This window comes from Tetrao urogallus, assembly GCF_951394365.1.
Source record: "Tetrao urogallus genome assembly, chromosome: 7".
NCBI classification, from domain to species: Eukaryota; Metazoa; Chordata; class Aves; order Galliformes; family Phasianidae; genus Tetrao; species Tetrao urogallus.
Genome location: NC_136820.1, coordinates 19,102,884 through 19,123,434, shown reverse-complemented (window position 1 = coordinate 19,123,434; position 20,551 = coordinate 19,102,884). Strand labels below are relative to the sequence as shown.

General features: G+C 39.9%; 1 protein-coding gene across 1 annotated transcript in view; it reads right to left on the bottom strand.

Moving 5' to 3' along the window:
• The window catches only part of JAZF1 (JAZF zinc finger 1), a gene marked incomplete at both ends in the record, with an annotated part of 168,807 nt that overhangs the window by 72,620 nt on the left and 75,636 nt on the right, over positions 1-20,551 (bottom strand). Inside the window, one exon of the mRNA XM_079538441.1 lies at positions 7,941-8,013. Coding sequence (XP_079394567.1) covers positions 7,941-8,013 — 73 coding nt within the window. The remainder of the gene's footprint in view (positions 1-7,940; positions 8,014-20,551) is intronic.

Here is a 20,551-nt window from a genome sequence, read left to right as displayed (position 1 = left end):
AGCTCCACAGCACGAGGCAAAGTGGGGCTTTATAGCACAGAGCCCAAGTTGCTTGCAGCTACGTATCGAGGGTGTGAAGTGACTGTTACAGTCTGCCATTCTGCCCCCAGGTCCCGGAGAGCCATCTCTGAGAGCATTTCATGGAAGCATGCAAACTCCCTGGTCAGCGTGCTGAATGCACTCCTGCCCTCATTAGGAAATGAGGGAAGAAGCCAGCTCCATCAAGCCCTCCACCTGGTCTCCATTTCTTTGGACACTGGAGTATAACAGAGGAAGTGGTGGGATAATGAATGCATCTTTGCAGGATATACAAAAACTTTCCTTCTGGCTCACAACCAAATTGAGAGGTCAACTCAACCGCAAAAATATTTTGGGAAAATTAAGGCTCAAACTAACACTTTGGAGTAGATTTTATGTAACGGAAGATGACATCAATATTCTTTCCTCACGAGCCAAGTCTCCAACACTGCGTGTAGTCTCTCATGTGCACTTAATCTCTAGAATAAGCTACAAGCTGCCCTAAAGAAGGACCAGGGCAGCCTCTGGAAGCAGCCTCCAGACTGCAGCCGCGTTTCTGAATGTCTGCAAGACAAAAAGAAATTGTGCAGCAACTCCATTTTGTTACACAGCACTTAAGCTGACTGTCTCCCTCCTGCCCTCAGTACTGAGGAGACCTTGTGAATGTTGGGTGAAGAGCTGTTATTGAGAAGTGTTATACACAAAAGTGAGAAAGGGGGGAATGAAGTACCCAAAGGCATTTCAGGAATTATTCCAGAATGTAGCCTTTTACAATTCAATGAATTGCAAACCAGTGAGCCACTCCTTACTGGAAGAATATGCAATATTAGAGCATATAAAAGCTAGTATAGGAAAACAAATGATGCGCAGTAGTTTGAACTACTAAATTTTTTTAAAATCTCATTTTTAGTCTTGCTGCAGGCTGATCTTATGCACACCTCTTCATAACGATCCTATTACTATGAAATAGATCAGTAGTATTTAAAAATTGTATCACTAAAACTAGAAAAAGCTTCATAAGAAACAAAAAACCCAACACAACCAAAGCCACAAAAAACTCCAGTTGTTTTATATGACAAGAAAAATATAGATTAAAAAACAAACACCAGGCTCCAGTTGAAGAATACAACTGGCTGGTCTAGACTGCTTGGAACTTACCCAGGATGGTAAATTCCCAATCTATAAGTCACTGTGTTAGCTCAGATGGTCACGACAAGCTTTCAGCAAGACACTGGATAAAAAGGAACTTTCCTAGAAAGCCTGCAGTTTCCTCTGTGTAATGTTTTGTTGCTGATAGTGGTTTAAAAAACAAATAAAAATCAAGAACAACACAACAGCAACTGGCAATAAGGACAGGAGGAAAGTAGCTGTCAACAACAGCCATTTCTGTGAGCAAAAGATAGAACCAACAGTACCTAGTTTAATCCCTTTTGTCTTCAGTCACACCTGAAAGAAAACTAGTGCACCAATGTTTTGTCTTTGATCATCCTTAGTCTAGAATCAAAGTATATCAGAATTTCCACAACTTCTTTCTGCGGAAACTGGTGCTTCAGTGCCGTTTTTAAATAGTTCTGCAAGCATATTAAATAGCTATAAATTATCATCATTTTCTGTTTATATAGCAGAATCTAATAAGGGTCTCCTGCCAGCATACACAGAAACGATACTGAGAGGGCTGTTACCCACCATATGAATGACAATGAAATGTGAATTTTTTTTTTTTTTTTGAGGCAAACACACTCCTTCTGAAAGCACTACCACTGCTTATGGTTGTATTTAAGCATGTTTATTTTAGAATCAGAGAACAGAATTGTTTTCTTTTTAAGAAAGAAACCAAAGAATTATTTCCCTCCTTCCCCATAAAGAAGTGACCTGTCCAAGAGTAAATGGAAAAATACACGTAGAAAACTGGAAATTGAAACAGGTCTGCCAAGATAAAATCCAGTGCCAGAAAGACAAGGCAATTTTTTCAACAATTTTGGTATGCCACATTGACCAAAGATGAAGAAAATTCTCATAAAGACCAGACTCTTGAAAGCCTTGGGGGACTTATACACTGATGCCTCTGCTGTTAACTGAACTGCACACAGAAGTGTGTGAACACACGCTCCCAAGGAACAGTGGAGACTAAGCAACACTTATTTCACTGGAGACTTCTGCGTGCATCAGAGGTAAAGAGCCGAGTATTTCTTTTCTGTGAGTTTTCCGTATGAACAACGCCAGAAAAAAAGCTAATCACCTCTCAAATAAAAACAAAAAACAACCTTACAACTAAAACACATTCTTTCAGTGTCCCACACATTTCTATTCATTTTATAATTCCTATTTCAGGGCATGGCATTAGGGCTTTTCTTAAAATGCCAATCTGCTTTTTGATCTTTACAGCTGACATGAAATAAAAGAGCTGTACATTATATAAATCCTCAGTTTCGCTTAGCTTGAAACTGATAAAAAGAGAAAAGAGAAAACAAAGCCAACTGCATAAATCCTTCCAAACCAAAAGGCATTCCCCTCACTCCAACTAAAATTCATTTCTGCACATCTTGTTTGCATTATCATCTGAAGTTTGTCTTGTTCCATCTCCAGAACAAGTCAAAAAGCAGAGCATGAAGATATGGCTACATGAACAAAAACACATGATCTACTCGGTCACTGCAAACATAAAAATAAGCTCACACAGAAAAATATTATCTGGCAACTGATGTGTTACTTTGATCCCTTTGTTTCTGTATTCTGTCATATGCACTGAAGCCAGCAGCTACTGGAAGCATCTTCAGTCAGTTGAGAATCAATAGTTAGCAAGAATCACTGCACTTTCACAGAGATACCATATTTAATTCAAGGAAGATAGCACCACATTACAGCAAGAAGAAGTTAAATTTCAAGACAAAGGGCAAGAACTGTGGTAGTAAGCACAGTAGGATGCATCTAATCCAAACACGTGGTACAGCTTATAGATTTCTGGACTCACAAGCTCGGACTTTGTGTGGAAAAAATGATCTCCAGCAGGATTCAAAAAATGGAAAAATTTTTCTGGTCTCTATCCTTCTACTTCTGAATCATGATGAGAGATTAAACAGCTCATGCAAGAGGTTGGAAGAACCCCTGAAGAGGTCAGTTTGTTTTCTTTAGTTACTATTTTGTTTTGCTTTTTCATTCAGAAAGTCAAATTAACTGTTCTGAGATTAAAAATCGTATGTATTTCCTTGCAGCATGTCCTAATAAATCTGCAACATATTACCAATAATGCACATTCAAGGCTGAAATCTCCAGCCTGGACTGGAAGAACTGATCTGGTCTGATCTTCTGTTTATCAGATGAATGCTACAGTGAACAGTCATTTTAGAGGAAGACTGTCACTCTTTCAGGAAGGTTCTATTCTGCATATGCTTTCTGAAAAAAACCTTCATTTAGACAGTAAGCAAAGAGAAACATATTTACATCTCTCCAGCTTCATGATTTTAGCAGTTTCTTCAATCCAAACTGTGCTGCAACCGACATTCAACTGAAGGTACATCAAAATCACAAGGAAGAAAGGAGAAATCTCAAGAGGATAAATGACGTCCTATCTCAAGACAGTCAATAGCTTTATGATTAAACACTCCTAAAAGATCAAAGAGGAGGAAATTGAATCTTTGTTCTCCACACGTTATACAAACGTAAGTCAGTAGATTTATTGAACAGTATGCTTAAGTTAAAACCAAAGGGATACTCAGAACCAACTTGCAGAGGAAACTCATTAAACACACATCATTGGATATCTACAGTGACAGAAAATGAATATGAATATGAGAGGTCACCAATGGGAAGAGAATACCTCCTGTACAGAAAGGAGTAAGACTTCAAATTTCTATCTAGTACTCAACTCAGTGCCTTAGTGAAAAAATATGTCAATGCCAAAGAAATAAGCTGCCAGTATCATGTGGCTCGAATGCCCTGCTAGGAAACCACGTAGACAGAGTCAAAGAGCAATGCTTCTAAATCAAAAACATTCAGGTTAGGTATCAGGGAAAGGTTCTTCACCAGAGAGTGGCTGGGTACTGGACCAGCATTCCTAAGGAAATGGTCACAGCTCTGAGCTGCCAGAGCTCAAGAGGAGTCTGGACAATACTCTCAGACACATGGTCTGATTTTTGGGTGGTCCTGTGTGGAGCCAGGAGTTGGACACCATGATCCACATGGGACCCTTCCAACACAGAATATTCTATGATTCTTCTTATTTCATTAGTAACATATGTATGCTAAATATATTGCTACCTGAAGATTGACCACTTTTTAAGATAACTTACAAATTAATATTAAATCCTATAAAGTTAGCGAGCTAGACAATACAGCAGGAATTTGCAGCAGTTAGGTCTTCATAAGCAATTAACTCCTTTCACAAAAGTGTTCAAAGAAACATCTGATTTTACTTCAAGCGGTATTAAAAAGAAGAAGAAAGTTGGGAAATCTGTTCTGGAGAAGTCAATGATCAGCAAGACAAAAGGGAAAAGAGAGGCCTGGCACCTACAGGAATTAAAAATGATAACAGCAAAGGCAAAATCTTGCTAGTTAATATTGGGAGTGAGAAGTAGAAATGTCAAGTCTGGCTGGGGCAATCCGCTGACCCAAGAATGACATCCAGCCTTGATCACAGGCTTCGTCTGCACGCAAGAATAAGGTCTCTAGACATGCAGGTAACACAGAATATTAATTCCCAGCATTCTGTAACTGCTTTCACAACTGATGCTTAAAAAATATTCCGTTATAACCTTTCTTTTATATTCTCAATCATCAACAGAAATCTACTTTTAAAAAAGAACCTAACATTGAAGTAATTTGAAGTATTTAGTAGCTTTTTAGAGATGTTAAGATTAAAACAGTCTTTGCTTCCATGGTTTCCTCAGTGTGACTTAGAACAGAAACACTAATATAATTAACAGTTTATTTTCAATTGTAGGAGTATTGTAGTTTCCTTTTTTTCCTGTCTATGATAAGAAGTTTTTAATTAAAGCAATTTCTGTGTCAAAAGATAAAAAATTACTTTTAGAAACTATACCAAATGCCTGTTTTTATGGCACATGCTTCCAATACTACAAGCTAGTATAGCACTTCTCACCTACTGTCTTGAAGGCACAAAGAGCTTTACTCCAGTCAGTCAAGCTTTGCTCCCATTTCTGATCCTCACCATCTGAAAGTGCTGAGTCCAGATGGCTTCTGAAATATTTTAGAACATTCAAATAATGAGAACTCCGTCTCCAGTGAGCCCACAATCCTAAAGGCCTTGACAGTATGCTACAACTCCAGAGCTTCACATTCCACACAGAAGAGCAAACCTGAGAGCCATCTCCGTTGAAGTCCCAAGGCAACAGACTCAAAGGCACAACGAGGTGAATGTATTTCCAAAAAGATTAAGCAAAATCCACTCCCATTACAATTAAAGCGACATTGAATTTAAGAAATAGAACAGGCAATGCTATGGACACTAACCACTGCAGTTCAATGCAATGAGAAATATGAAGATGTCTGGAGGCGAAGGAAGCATCTCTAGGAACTACTGGAGGATGCAGATCCAATTGCCTGTACGCAGGAACTGACAGACCACTGCCAGTGTCCCACTCATGCAGCAGCACCACTGAACTCCCTGCAGACAAACTACTCCTGTATTTACAGACTGAAATCACATTAATTTTGTCTGCTTTGCAGCAGTGTATCTTACTCCAATTTTGTCTTTTTAAAAAAGAAAAAGCAAATAAAAAACAATGATTAATACTGGGGACTGCATTAAGACTACATAAAACTCTGTCTGAGAAAAGGACTTGCTGCAATCCAGCCAGTGACCATTAGAAGTGTTTGATGTAGAGATAATAAACCATTATGGCCTATAATTTATATTTTGTCTGCCAGTTTGAAAAGAAACTTTATCTGACTGCATGAGGATCACATACTATGGAAATGGCATCTGTGTGTAGTTACTGAAGGCTGTAATGGCAGTAAATTTTCAGCATAGAAAGAAGCTGAGCCTTACAGACATCCACAACCTGAAGGCTGCTTCAGAATTTAAGTGCATGTACAATATTATCAAATTAACATGCCCAAGAAAATAATCTGGGAGTAGAAGGGAAATGGATGCAAGAGTACATTTCAGATTGTCAACAAGAGTCCTTTATCTTTGTCTCTTCTGTCTGCTTTATTGATACTTTATCCTCCCAGCTATCCAACCAGACAGCTCAGATTTATGTTTTGTTTTAGCTTACAGTGGCCACTATGCAACAGGGCAACGAGCAGAGTATAAAGCACACCCACTTCATCAGTCTTTTACATTTTTCTACATCAATATATACTAAGTATACAATCTAAGTGTATCTTAGAATACAACTTTCACAAGCCCTGAGAATCACAAGTCTGTGTTTTCCCTGGCTCCCCAAGAACGTATTGGCCACAAAGAACATGTTGAATATACAGACCTGCGGAGGAAGATTGTTTTAAGGTCTGCAAGTCACAGCAGGAAGGAAGCTAAATTCAGTTCCACTTGGAAGCCATAAAAGCACGGGTTTAAAAAAAGTGCAGCAGTATCTGGTGTTTGATATCTAACAGTATGCAACATGTTTATGACATGTATTAGGCTACAAAATCAGAGCCCATAGCCTGGGACAACAAAGCAGAACCCAGCTCTGGCACATGTAGCGGGAAATAGAAAGGCATGTCTATTAGTGTAATGGATATTGCTGCTCCCTCAAGAGCCTGAGCTGCCCAGAGCAGGTGGCTCAGCGAAAGACATCAGCACTTTTAGAAGGAAAATTAAATCACAGTGAGAAGAATAATTAAATAGCAGTAAGAGTTAATAAAGATTGGGTTTTGCTCTAAAAAGTACTCAAGTTAGTTCTGCACAATTATTTCTCAAAACGGGAAGAAAGTTTGGGTAAAATAGGCAGCAACTAAAACAGACTCAGTCACACAGAAATCAATTAAAAAGGGATATCAAAATCACAAAATATAGACAAAGGATCTTTACTTTTAAAAGCAGTTTTCGATTTTGAATCAGACAATCAAGTGCCATGGCACTTCCTATGGTCTTAACACAGCTTTTCCCTAATTTTTATAAAACTTTCCTCCCCCTCACATTAAGTACAATAACCACAGGAGCAACAAGAGAAAACGCCCAAGTATATAATGGAAAAAGAGAAGCAAACCAATACACATGACTACATGCCAAGCCTACATAGCGCAAAAAAAGTTTTATACGTTACATGAGATCAACAGAAGTGTTAAAAAGGGTCATGGTTAATTTCAAAATATGCTTTAAAAGAGTAGGACCGTGTCCAGGAAGAACAGCAGCCACTGGCCAATTAGGAAATCATGCCAATACCAGCTATTTGCAACTGTACTAGTCCCATGCAGTGGAGAAAATTTACTCACTTCACCAAGTGAACATCACTTTTTACTTTCCTACCTCTTCTTTTTTCTTCCCTAACACCCTTCCCTCTGCAGGAAATATTATTCAAACCCCCAGTGCTCAGGCTGTTCCTCACTGTAATGCAGCTCAAGACGCAGCAGCTCATCCACAGCAGAGCACTCAGGAGGTTTCACTTCTGCCCTCACTCAACAAATGAAAAGCCAAATCTATTTTCTGTTATTTAGGTGAACGCTTTAAAAAATGTTAAGATTCTTAATTTTTTTCATGTCTTAGGTTACACAGGTCTGGCAGCCTCATCCTTTAAGTATTTGAGCACTACTGCAAAAGGGCTACTTTATGCCCTACACTGAAGTGGTTCACAACTTAGTTAAATTTTAATTCAACTGTCTTTGCAAAACAGGTACTATCACCGTGTCATATAACAGAAAATGAAGTGCAATACTCAGGAATCCCCTTTTGGCATATGCATATCCACACATACTGTGCAAAACATGATCACTTATACTTGAAAAAGAACCATACTTACCTGTTAATGTAACTTAGAGCAACATAGGTTGGCTGCTGAAGTTCTTGTTTCTCTAATACACGTGGGTCTGTATCTGAAATAGAAAAATACATATACTGAATTGCATTTTCTGCTTCTATGCTGAAACATACGGAACTGTATGCAGCGCAGTAGCATTAGCAAAAACAAGAGATAGAAAATAGCTCAACCCAGTTGATCAACACGGAGCATGCTTAGCACAGCACAATCATTTGTTCATTCATTCATAAACACAGTCCTGCATTACTTTACACAAGAATTTGAAACATCAACAGTGATGTAATTTCCAACTGTCACACAGGCTTTCACAATCCCCCTCATAAATATTAGTTTTCACTGCTTTCCATGATTTATGGTGCTAAAAGGATCGAGCTTTCTTCCTTTTTAATGTAGCCATTTCTAAACATGGTTGACACATTTTGAGATGTTTCAAGACCGATTATGTCTCCTCAGTTGGGACTTGATACTTTTCTTCTGCATGTGAGTTCCACTTTCCCCTTTCTCTGCAGCTTATTTTTGAAACTCTCAATCAGAAGTCAGTAAAAAAGGCACTTGAAGCAAAATGTCTGCCAAGCAGAGCACTGCCACCACCAAAAGCCCTGAAACAAATGCAGCCCAAATCCATGAAGTACCAACTTTCTCTCTCAAATGAAAATAACGTGTTTTCAATCACTATTTTCATCAACCCTTTTCGGTTAAGTTTTGCTTTTATCTGAAAAAAGAAAAGCTTAATTTTCTCAAACTGAAACTCATGGAATATGCTCATAACTTACGTAGATTTATTATACAAAAAAAGAGGATTACATTGAAGTTTCAAATACAGTGCTGCCCTCACAGTGTAGAAAGACACCTTTAAGAGCTGAGCACAAATAGTCTTCAGAAGTTTCCAACTGAAAATGTGCATCATGCCTGCACATAATACCACAAAACCATTAACAATATATTTTATGCATGACTTTAAAAGCAGTTCTGGATGCAACTTCTTCTTTTTTAACTACAAACACAAATTGCTTTCAGTAAATAGCTCCCCATAGTGCTGCTGCTAGTCATCTTTTATTTTGGAGAACTGTATTTGGAGGAGAAAAAAAACCAAGCATAACCTACCCAACAACAAACAAACAAGGAGAGTTCTTGCAGTTAGGCTGTGTTTTAGATTGCTTTCATTTCTTGCTGCAACTTTAACCAATGCTAATCTCAAGAAGCTCATTATCTTGATAGGCACATTTGTTTAGTCTCATGAGTTGCTTCTGATGAGTTTTGTGGTTTTTGTTTTTAAAACAGGATAAAATTTATTTTGGAATGTCTCAGCTACCTTGCCATAAGCCATAAGGAAGATTTCTAACTGAAATGAATGGAGATTTTGCTTGAGGGTAGGTGCGGTAGTTGCCCTATTGCCTGAAGCCAATGATGTCTGTATCTGGTGAGCAGAAAACTCCCTGTCTCGCCCCTCAGAACTCAGACTGATGTTAATCCTTCTTCCCACCTTTGTTCCTGGGAAGCTCAGACTCTAGGATTTGCTGACACATCTTATCAATACACCCATAAAGAGATAAATACCATCAAGAAGGATAAAAGCCCAAGTGCCAACCCAGACGGCAACCCGGTCTATCTTCCTTGCCTTTCGGGTGCCTGGGGAAATCCCGCAGCAATTACCAGCACAACACTCTCCACATTACGTTCAACAAAGACAACAAAGCATTGGCTACCTTCCCAGCTATCTTGATAATTCTGCATGAGGAAGTGAGCTTCCCAAGATCTTTTCCTTGCCTTTGTTTGCACACAACACAGCCACCCAGGAGGCTGAGCACACGACGGCCGTCCTGGTGAACTCTGTTAGATCTACACCCCTGTAGGGCACTGCCTGCCGCGAAACTGCAACATTGATGTCCGCAGAGCACTGATCCCTGACAGGACTGTCCCAACACTGCCTCGGCACACGTACAGGCCTCCATGGTGAAGTGACTGTATCTTCAATAACCCAGCTCTTAAATGGGATTAACCTCCACCTATAAACCAAAAAGTTCTGTGACTGAAGGAGATAAAGTTAGGGGTGGTTTACACCACAGTGCCGCACCTCTCTGTGGGAGAAAAGGGAAAGCTTTGCTGAAGAGCCCATTGCTCTTCCCCTGCCTGCCACCATAACACTCACTGCAGAGAGAGAAACCAAGATGAAAACAAAAAAACCCTGTAACTTCTGGAGAGGTGTGCTATTGAAGTATGCTATCTGCCAGCTGGCACCTGTTCAGAAGAGCCCTGCCCCTCCAAAGGTGCCATCTCACACAGACGGCCTGGTTAGCCAGACTGTCTCTTCAGCTGCGCTTGGAGCACTCATCTCCTCCCTGGGGCAGCTTCAACCCATCACAGCCTTAAAATGTCAATTCTCACCTCAGAGCACTCTTCTTCATTCCCTGCCCACCCTCAGCACCTTTCCTCTCCTCTACCTTCATCCTTCACACAGCCCTTCTAACCGCCCCTTTCCTTTGCAACCCTTGGTGCCTTTGTGTCAAGATCCCCTTCCCTCCCAGAAAAAAATCTTCCTGATACGCAAACAAGTTAAGAAACCACATGGAAACGTGCATAACTGCCTGTTCACCTTGTGCCACAGGACTTAACACCTATGCAGTGCACTTACACAATGCTCTCCCCACGCTGTCCACTCATCAGTTTCCCCACTGCTCACAGAACAGCCTGGTTGAATAAAAAAAAATGTTTGCTCAATGTTTCTTCAAGCATGCACAGGCTGGACAAGTCAGCCAGGGGTAACCTAGATACCTTCCAAACAGACATCTCTAATGGATTAAACACTCACTGATGACAAATCTCCTTGAAAAGTATTTAAGCAGCACAGCCTCAGACCGATCTGAACTCCTTTTCTTATAAAGAAAGAAAAATACGCAGACAGAGCACACAGAAACAACCAGATTTGGTTTTGAGGGGACTGACCAAACCCTAGCAGATTAGCATTACTCTAAGTGGCCACCCTGGCTTCTTGAGCTGACACAGGATACTCCGGATTCGCTATTACATTATTTTTGTTGCATTACTTTAAATCCAGTGGGACAAACTGCCACCCACTGTCCATTACCTGTTTCTTCTCATAAGCATTATGTTCCACTCATTTCATTACACAACGGAAAGACAGAAAGCAGTACATGTTTTCTGCAATACTCAGGGTTCCATTTATTTATTAGCTATGTACTCTTATTTTACTGCAGTGCTAGATTTTGGAAACCCTGTTGTGTTGGTTTCTTTCTCTATCTTTCTATATCAAAGTGTTACAAAAATAAAATCTTGTGCTTTTTTTTTGTGTGCGTTCTGGGTGCTCCAACTCACTATTAAAAGACTGATTTGAGGGTGCCAACACCCACATGACATACAGTTTTTTAACTAATCAGGGATTAGGCACCTCCAATTTCTCACATCCACAAAGCGCTTCATAATGGGCAACCAGACAAGTAGTATGAATACATAATTAAGGCTAACGCCATAAATTGCACCGTACTTCCTTTAAACTGCTCAAATGAAGCCAGGAATTTCTGCAGAGCATGTGCTAACCAAATGAAACACGGACTGCTGAACCAAGCTACCATTACTAAATCAACTCATTCTACAGAAAAACAGCTTGCAGCTTGAAAATGCTGCAAAATCCTGACCTGGTAAAGTATTTTAAAGAGAACAAATAATAAAAAGGCATGCTCATCCCATCTGAAGTACAGACTTCATCAGACATAGAACCTTTTTTTACACGAGCATTTGTGCACAAAATACATGCCATGTTTTAGTTGTTTAATAAAATAGAACGCTAAGGTTTTGCCCTACCTTTACTTTATAAGATATGTATAATGAACAACTTCATATGGGAACATTTTTCTAATGCTTCTGCACTTAAATCACCGTGAAAAATAATTTTTCATCTTAAAAAGACAGTGAGGCTAACAAGTTTCCATTTTCATTTGACAACCACAAGCTTTCTTCATGTAGCGCACAGGAAAAGTGCTAAGTGGCAAAGATGCCCTCAGAAATAAAAATGGTGACTTAAAGATGGTAAAATTGAAGCTACTCCTGAACATCTTATGTACAAAGTGGTCAGCACTGTTAACACCCCACTGTGCCACTATAAAGGCAAGAAGCCGAGGTCAAGACTCTCAAGAGTCTTAGGTACTTAGTACTTAGTACCTTCCTAAGGTACTTAGGAAGGACATCTGAATACTACGTGTAAATGAAGAGACAGGATTATCAAGTTTCTTCAGTAGCTGTAGAATCTCCAATAAATTTTACTGTCATTGTAGATCCAACATTTCTGGGGGGGAGAGGGGAGATGAAACCATAGCTTATAGAAAAATGGTTGACCCATCTCCCAAAGTCACTTGCAGTTTTTTATGATAATCACACCTTTTTTTGTGCAAGATCGGTGCACGCACATAAAATGGAACGGAACAGCACATACAGAAGTTCTCCCATCTCACTCTTGCTTGCTAGAACAGTCCTACAGACATCCCATGCACCCACCACTGGGTTTGCAGAGTGTCTGTCTTGTATTTCACTTGGCCTTAAAAACTGGTTGATATAAGGCTGCTCAGCTAATTAATTAAAACCTACACTTCCCGTGAAACCAGCTCGCTTCACTAATGATGCCAAGGGAAACATTTCTGTTGGCTTCTTCCAAAGTCCATAATTGGTCTTATATGGACATAGCTTAAAAAGCTAGAAACAGATAAATTCAGTGTTACTGGAAACTGTTCCCAGCCCAAAACTCCCACTGCAAGGAAGCCACTAGGAATTTCACAGTTTCAATTCCAGATGCAGTGCTATTCAGGTCCTCTGTGATCACAGTCTTCAGATTCACAGACAACAGCGATTTCACAGACATTCACCTGGTACCTGAGTAGTATCTTTAACAGAAAAAATATCTTCAGCTTTTCAACTTACAACACATGCATTCAAAGCTTGTCCAGTTAAGAGCAACACCCCTAATCTAACACAGACTGCTGCATATCCTTTGCTCCATGTAACACATCTTCATCTTCCATCATCTCTGAAAGGGAAGCAATGTGTTACAGCAGACAGTGCTCTGCACCTCAGGGACAGGACACTGCAGATAAATACAAGCCTGCAAGAGTTTTAAACCCACCTGACTTCAGGGACACCTTCACTATTTTCATTTTTATTTTTTTAATATTGAGAAGCTTTTTTCCATGACCAGAGTGCCAGCGAGATGGACTTAAAATGTGAAAAACAGATTAGATGCTAAATGCTTCCACATTTCCAGATTGAGCTATCACTGAATAGATGACTCAGAAAGCTATGTTCAGGCAAGTTCAAAAAAGAGAACACTATTTATTTCATCTTTCAACTTTCCAGTGAATGATGGAGGCTCCATACTACTTTTTAGTACAAAATTCCCTGTATCAGGATGCCACTGCAAGGGGGACCATTCAAAAACAGAGGATAAAGATGTTCAAAAGCAGCTGAAAATTACACCACAGAAAACTCAGGAAAACCACAACAAACAGCAACAATTCACTGCTGCAGTCCCTTCCAACCCACACAATTCTATGGTTCTATGGTTATAATGCAAATAAAATAAGACAAAAAAATCATAGCTTTTCGGTCTAAGAAAGCTTTTTTTTTTTTTTGCTGGACACTAAGACAATTTATGTTACTTTAGTTAACTGCACAGAAATAAATCTCTGCTTTAGTCTGACAGCAAACAGAACTGTAGAACATGTTTTATACGACACTACTACTGCGCAATGATGCTTCTTCCTTGCTAGCTGCCACCACTGAATTCAGACTTGAACTCTCAGAAACAACAGCCATCCTATACCTCCCATAATCCAGACAAACTAGGCTCTCATTACGGCTTCAAATGTACTAACTTAATACATAACTACTGAAAGGATTACAGGCTAAAAATGGTAGATCACCAGAACACAACTGAGTAGATCATGTGACACTTCCAGCTTTTAATTTAAAAAACAAATAACCAAACAAAGGCAAACAATACAATGACTGATGTCCTGAAAAGTATCTTTCATTAAGAAAAAACAAAACACGCATTAAAGAGAATTGATTTGTAATATAGCCACACATAAGAAAAAGGTATTACTGATTTAGATAATAGAAAAGAACACAGTAGAATCATTGACACAGATTCTTTAAAATGTTGAAATTTCTGCAATTAAGTTAATTACTGCATACTGGTAAGCAACCGCAGTGCTCCTCAGGTGCTAAAAGCAACCTTTGGATCCGTCACACTGTCTTCGAATAGGCAATTAAAGTGAAAAATGAGAGTGTGTATAACTTTCCAGTGCTCTATATATTATATATAAATAACACAACACACAAATAGGAGCAGAACGGAAGTTCCCAACCCAAACACTTGATCAAGTAAGCCACATCCTCATTTGTCTGAAATTATACTACTTTGCTATTTTTGTGGTCCTTATTACAGACAACCTACTGACTTGAGAACAGTTTTTCCTTGCCAGAAAATAAAAGATTTTTCATTCCTCGCTCCCCCAAGAGATTTGTGTTACTCAAAGCTGCACAGTATCAAACACGCAAGAGCAAGAAGTCTAGCAAGAGGCAATGGACAGACCTAAGCAACTTATCCGTTCATTTCTTAACGAGGCAATTTGGTTCACCAGAATTTGCTTGGAGTTGTCTACAGAGTCAAGTCTCTTGCTTTACATCAACTTACAGTCCTATGAATCAAGCATAATATTTGTGAAATTTTTCATATAAAAAGGTACCATATTCTAGAAGTGTTCTCAGTGGGAAGCTCGAGGGCCACATACATCCTGAGCAGAACACGAAAGATCCCTTCCCACCCTTGCATCTCTCATGCAGCTCCTTCTCCAAACGCCCACCTAAAAGACCTGCAGTCTATGAAGCAGGGAGCTGTGCAGAAGTGCACAACCTTAATTAGCTAGGAGAACATTATTGTGCACTGTGATTACAAGGATCCTTAAAATATCCTCGGTAGCTCATGTCTCAGTGTATAAAAGCAACGCTGTAAATCAGATACCCGATTTCTATTCAAATGGGAAGTAATTGCCAGCAACTAAGCTGCAGAGCTACAAACATCAAAAAGGTGTCTCATCATCTTTCAGATGTAGTGAACACACACATTTCACATGCTACGATGCTTTGCCACTTATGTTAATTAGATCTTATTTGAAACATTTAATTATTGCTGTAATCAAATGCAATAATTGATGGTTATTTTAAACAAGTAAAACAGTCATTAATCAGATCAATAGGAGACAAGCAGAGAGCTGGGAAAGTCCCCCAAGAGGAGGGAAAGACCACGAGTCTGCTGCTATTTTATTTTACTTTTTAAACTCTGAGATGTATTCCATTTTTAAGCATTTGAAATGTTAACATCTTGCTTGCAACTCCTAAGTGCAAATATACTTAATGAAGCTTGAAATAGAGAAAAATTAGAATGCCATTTTCACTAAATTTTCCAGCATTTAATTCAAATCAAATAATTGCAGGAGGTGGCACAGCAGAGTGCTAAAATAAAAGGTCAATTCTCACTTAACAGTCAAGTGAACACAAAGGACATAACATGCAATGTAAGTGCTCCCTAAATGACCACATTTCAATAATGAAATGAACCTTTTTTTCCTTCCTCACCACGCTACGATCAGTGTCTTTTGTCAGTTTTAAAAATGCACATACTGTGGAAAGCCAAACCCCTCTCATTCATCCAAACCTGAAGTCCCCCCAAAATAATAATTTAAAAAGTCATAATTCAGAGGTATTATTCTGCTCTGAAACTGATAAGACCAGCTTCATAACACAGCACTCCCACCATTACACACACATCAGCACGATGCTCTTTTCCTCACGCTGGCCTCGCTCCCTGCCCTCTGCACTAGCTGCAAGAGCACAGCTATGCTGGCAGAGCCCTCTGATGGGGACACAGCGAGAGTACATCAAAAGGCCTTCTGTTGACAGAGTTGTATCGCCTCACTGAGTGACACGGGAGGCCAATAAAAACACTCTGCCAGCATAGCTGTGACCACCCCCGGGGCGAGCAGATATGGGGATGTTGGTCAGGGAAAGCATTTTTCATTCCTCGCGCTGACAGCCTGGAGACAAAGGGGGAAAAAGGCTGGAGGTTACTTTCCAAGGCAGACTCAGCCCTGGACACAAATTTTCTAGGTGCTCAGGCAAAATGCCCCTATTTCCAAAATTCACACATTTCTCCACTACATCATTTCCCATTACATTTTGAAGTTAAAAAAAAAAAAAAAAAAAAAAAAAAAGGAGGAACATTTGTCTTATGTTCAGCATTTTGCCAAAATTATGAGGAAATAATTTTTTGAGTTGGCAGCAGGCTGATTTAGGGTTGAATTTAGTGGGTTGTTATGAGAACCAGGTTCTGGCCTGGGCAAATCCGCTGGGAAGACTGGCCTTTTTTGGGCAAAACCTGGTAACTACCAGAAGAGCAATTTTAACAAAAAACACAGGAAGCCTGTGCTTTCTCAAATCAAGTGTGCAAGGTGAGTACATGCTTAAATCCATATTCCAGGATAAACAGTTTTGCATAAAGCAAGCAGTTATTTCAAAATAGCTAGTTTTCCTATTAAAAATTTTTGAAAATTTATAGGTTGGTGTTTTGCCTTTTTATTATCATTACTCAAATACTCAAAGCCTTGTTTTAGTCTAGTTTTAATAATGAAAACCTGGCTAAGCATTCCAAAATAAATAAAACCCAGTATTACTTTAAATAAAAGTTCAAAATATATATCTTGACAGTTCTGATGCTTGGGGGCTTTATTTCCCAAAGTAGTAATGATCTCCAGGAGTTAAAATAATATAATTATATCCCAACTCCATGGCCAACTAAACCACAACTGAACTTCAGTGACACATATTTCATCCGCAATGTCAGAAGATCTTCATTTCAGACGATCAACATAGCACTAAATTTTCAAGTGTCATTGAAAACAGGCTGCTTCTAAATTTGGCTGGAAACACTAACATCTACCTCCTCAGGCAATGTATTTAATGCATATGAAGGCTGCTCCAAAAATAATGCATTCTATTTCATTATGTTGGCCTACCATGTCAGAGGCAAACGTTGGTCTTACGGCAGTAGAGTTGAGGAGGAGTTGAACCTTTCCACCAATATTCCATTACATATTATTGCTGTGGGCAGACTCACAGAAAGGTATCTGATACGGAAACGGGTACAAAGCAGAGATGTGCCACTGAATTCTTCCATGTGAAAAAATGGCACCCACTGCTATCCACTGATGCTTGCTGAATATTTATAGAGACCAAACAGCGTATGTGTGCACAGTGAAAGCTGAACTGCATGGACAATGTTTTTCTAGCAATGATGCCATCAAAGCAGCTATGGAACTATGGGTCACCTCTGTTTGTGTAGATGTTTATGAGTATAGAATGCAAGCACTTGTTCATCACTGACAAAAACGCCTAATTAATGGTGGTGATCAATGCAAGAAAATAACGTTTTGTAGCTGAGAGTTGGCTCTATCACATAGTGTTATTTCACTCTTTGTAGCTGCTACAGTTTCCAAAGAAATAAACGGGAGGCATTACTTTCAGAGCAACCTACATAAATATCTTTACTGTGTCCAGTTCTGGGCTCCCTAGTTCAAAAAAGACTGGGACCTCCTAAGAAGGAGTTCATCAGAGGGCCACAAAGATGGTAAAGAGCCTAGAGCATCTCCCATATGAGGAAAGGCTGAGTAACCTGTTCTGGGTCTGTTCAGCCTGGGGAAGAGACAACTGTGAGGGGAACTTATTAATATTTATAAACACCTGAAGGCAGGTGGTAGGCAAACGGATGAGACCAGGCTCTTCTCAGTGGTGCAGAAGGACAAGGAGCAATGTCCTAAAATATGAACACTTCCTGAAACAGGAAGTTCCAGACAAACACAGCAGAACTTCTTTACTGTAAGGCTGATGTAGCACTGGAACAGGCTGCCCAAAGAGGATGTGGTCTCCTACAGAGATATTCAAGACCCACCTGGATGCTTACCTGTGTGACCAGTTGTAAGGAACCTGCTCTAGGGGGGGTTGGACACAATCTCATGAGGTCCCTTCCAATACCGTGATTCTGTGATTCACCAGGAACCAAAAGGAAAACTGCTTACTGTACGTTATTTACTGTGCCATCAAAGCCTCGCACAAAGCAGTTGTTCCATGTTTGTTTTCTTTGTTTTGAGAGAAGGCTGTTTTACAAGGAGACAGTAAGTACCCTTCCTGTGACTCACTGAAGGTGATGTAAGAGGTCACCTGTTGGTCTGCTGCTTCACACAATCACTGAATCGCAGGTGTTGCAAGGGACAGGATCACAGATCAAGTCCAACCCCGTGCTAAAGCAGTTTCTCTTCAGCAGGTCACACAGGGAAGCATTCAGGCACGTTCCGATTACCTTCAGAAAAGGAGACGCCACAGTCGCTCTGGGCTGCCAACCTCAGTGCTCTGCCACTCTCGCAGTAAACACGTTTTTCCTCAAGCTCATACGGAACTTCCGGTGTTCCGGTTTGCGCCTGTCGCCCCTCGTGCCATCACCAGACACCACCAAACAGAGCCCGGCCACGTTCCCCAGACACCCACCCCGCACGTTCCACCACCGACGTGCCTTGTCCAGGACGGAGATCGGGCCGCGTCGCCGTCACCATGGCGCCCCCTCGTGGCGGCCCCGAGGCGCGCGCCGCTCTCCGCCGCCATTTCCCGCGCTGGCAGCCCCGGGCTGCCCGGCGCTACTTCGCCCCGCGCACCTCCAGCCACCTCTCGGGCTGAGGAGTTGTCCCTGTCGTTTCTGACACGCACAATTCAGTTAAGCCTAAAACGCTGAAATTTAGTAGAACCTTAAGAAAAAAAAAAAAGAAATCAAAGGTGTTTTAATGCCAAGCGCATTCTTAAAGATTGTTTTCTCTTTATCACCCCCAAAGCTATGCTGAATTCAATAAATAAAAATGAATTTCTCAGCATGACCACAAAGCACCGTGAGTTACCAATGCCCTTAAAAATACCTGAGATGACTGAACCATCTATTAATACATGACTCATTTTTGCACACCTGAGCTTTTCCCAGTGCAAACTGCTGGCAAGCATTATCTCACTCCTCACTCAATACAACTCCAAAAAGTACCACCACGCTGCTTCAAGTCGTCGTAACTTGGAAACGAGGGGAGTAGGAAAAAAAGGACATCAGAATGCTGAAAAGTCAGGCAAGGCTGTCTTAGAACACGACACATAAATACCTACAGAATATATACACCTTTCCTGATAGCAGTGTTTATCTCAAAGATGCACATTCCTCTCACAATCCACTGCTAATTCTATTTTTAATTGCTACAAAAAAAAATATTACTTCTTAAGTGATGGTTCAGTGTCTCCCGAATTCTATTACTGTTGCTACTCTAACAGCAATTATCTGTTAAAAGCTGATAGGATTGTCTATTATTACAGCAGTCAGTCAGTATTATTTTTCTTCCATACTGTTCATTCTCTGGTCAATGGCTCGTTATAGAAGTATAGCATACACTTATTAGAAATTAGTAAAGGGATAAAACAGAGTAATTCAGTAAATAAAGGTTCTGATGCTGAATTTGAAGGCAATGTAAACTCTGACACATGCTACTCAATATGTATTCACCTATGCTGTTACTGCTCTGTTGGATTTATTTCAGACATAATTTTTAGAACTCCCTACATGGCATTAAATAATTTCACCCCAAAAGACTTACCAGACTACAGAAAGACACTTTTTACTTTAAAAATAGCAGTCCTTTTTCAAAACATACTTCAGTAATAACCTTACAAGTGCAACTGCATGTACAAGAGAAAAACATCATCTTTCCAAGTCTGTTACTATACACAATAACAGATGGATTTCCTTTGCAGTCAATTCTCTCTCCTCAGGAAATATCCTGAAAAGTTTAACCAAACTCTTTAAAACACATCCAGAGAACATTTGGTTAAAAAGGTAAGGCCTGTTAAAAGGATATGTACTTAGAGGAAGAGCTTCTTCGCTGTGCTGTTCCCAAACAAACTAATAAAGGAAACCAACTGGCAACCAAGTCTTTCTCCAGATTCAACACCTGCATATCAGCATCAGGACCACATAACTGCATTCCTGCCAGGATTAGTTCAAGATATTTGACTGAAGTGCTTTGAACTCTCTTGGTATTCAGGACTAAGCGTGATCACCGGATTACAACAGAAATTAAGACCACCAGCATGAATACTCCCCTCTGATCTTCCAAAATTCCTTAAGTTTTTTCCTTGTCCCTCCCAAATAGCCTCTTCTATTCACTATTCCTGTTTCTAAATAACTTTGCCAAGGCTAAGTGAAATATCTCCCTCTCCATTCAGTTTGGATGTTAGCAGCTTTTAATATTCATTGCTTAATCCAGTGTGAGCATTTTCACCCCTTGCTCTACAGAGTAGTATTGATTTGCAGTGAGAAGCAGAGAAATGCCTAGTAACTCCTATGTGATTTATTCTAGCTCTAAAGCTTTTCTCTACAGTCAGTGGGCTACCTAATAACCTAGTCAAAATGAAGACAAATATTTTCTATGACAGAAAACTGTGGGAAA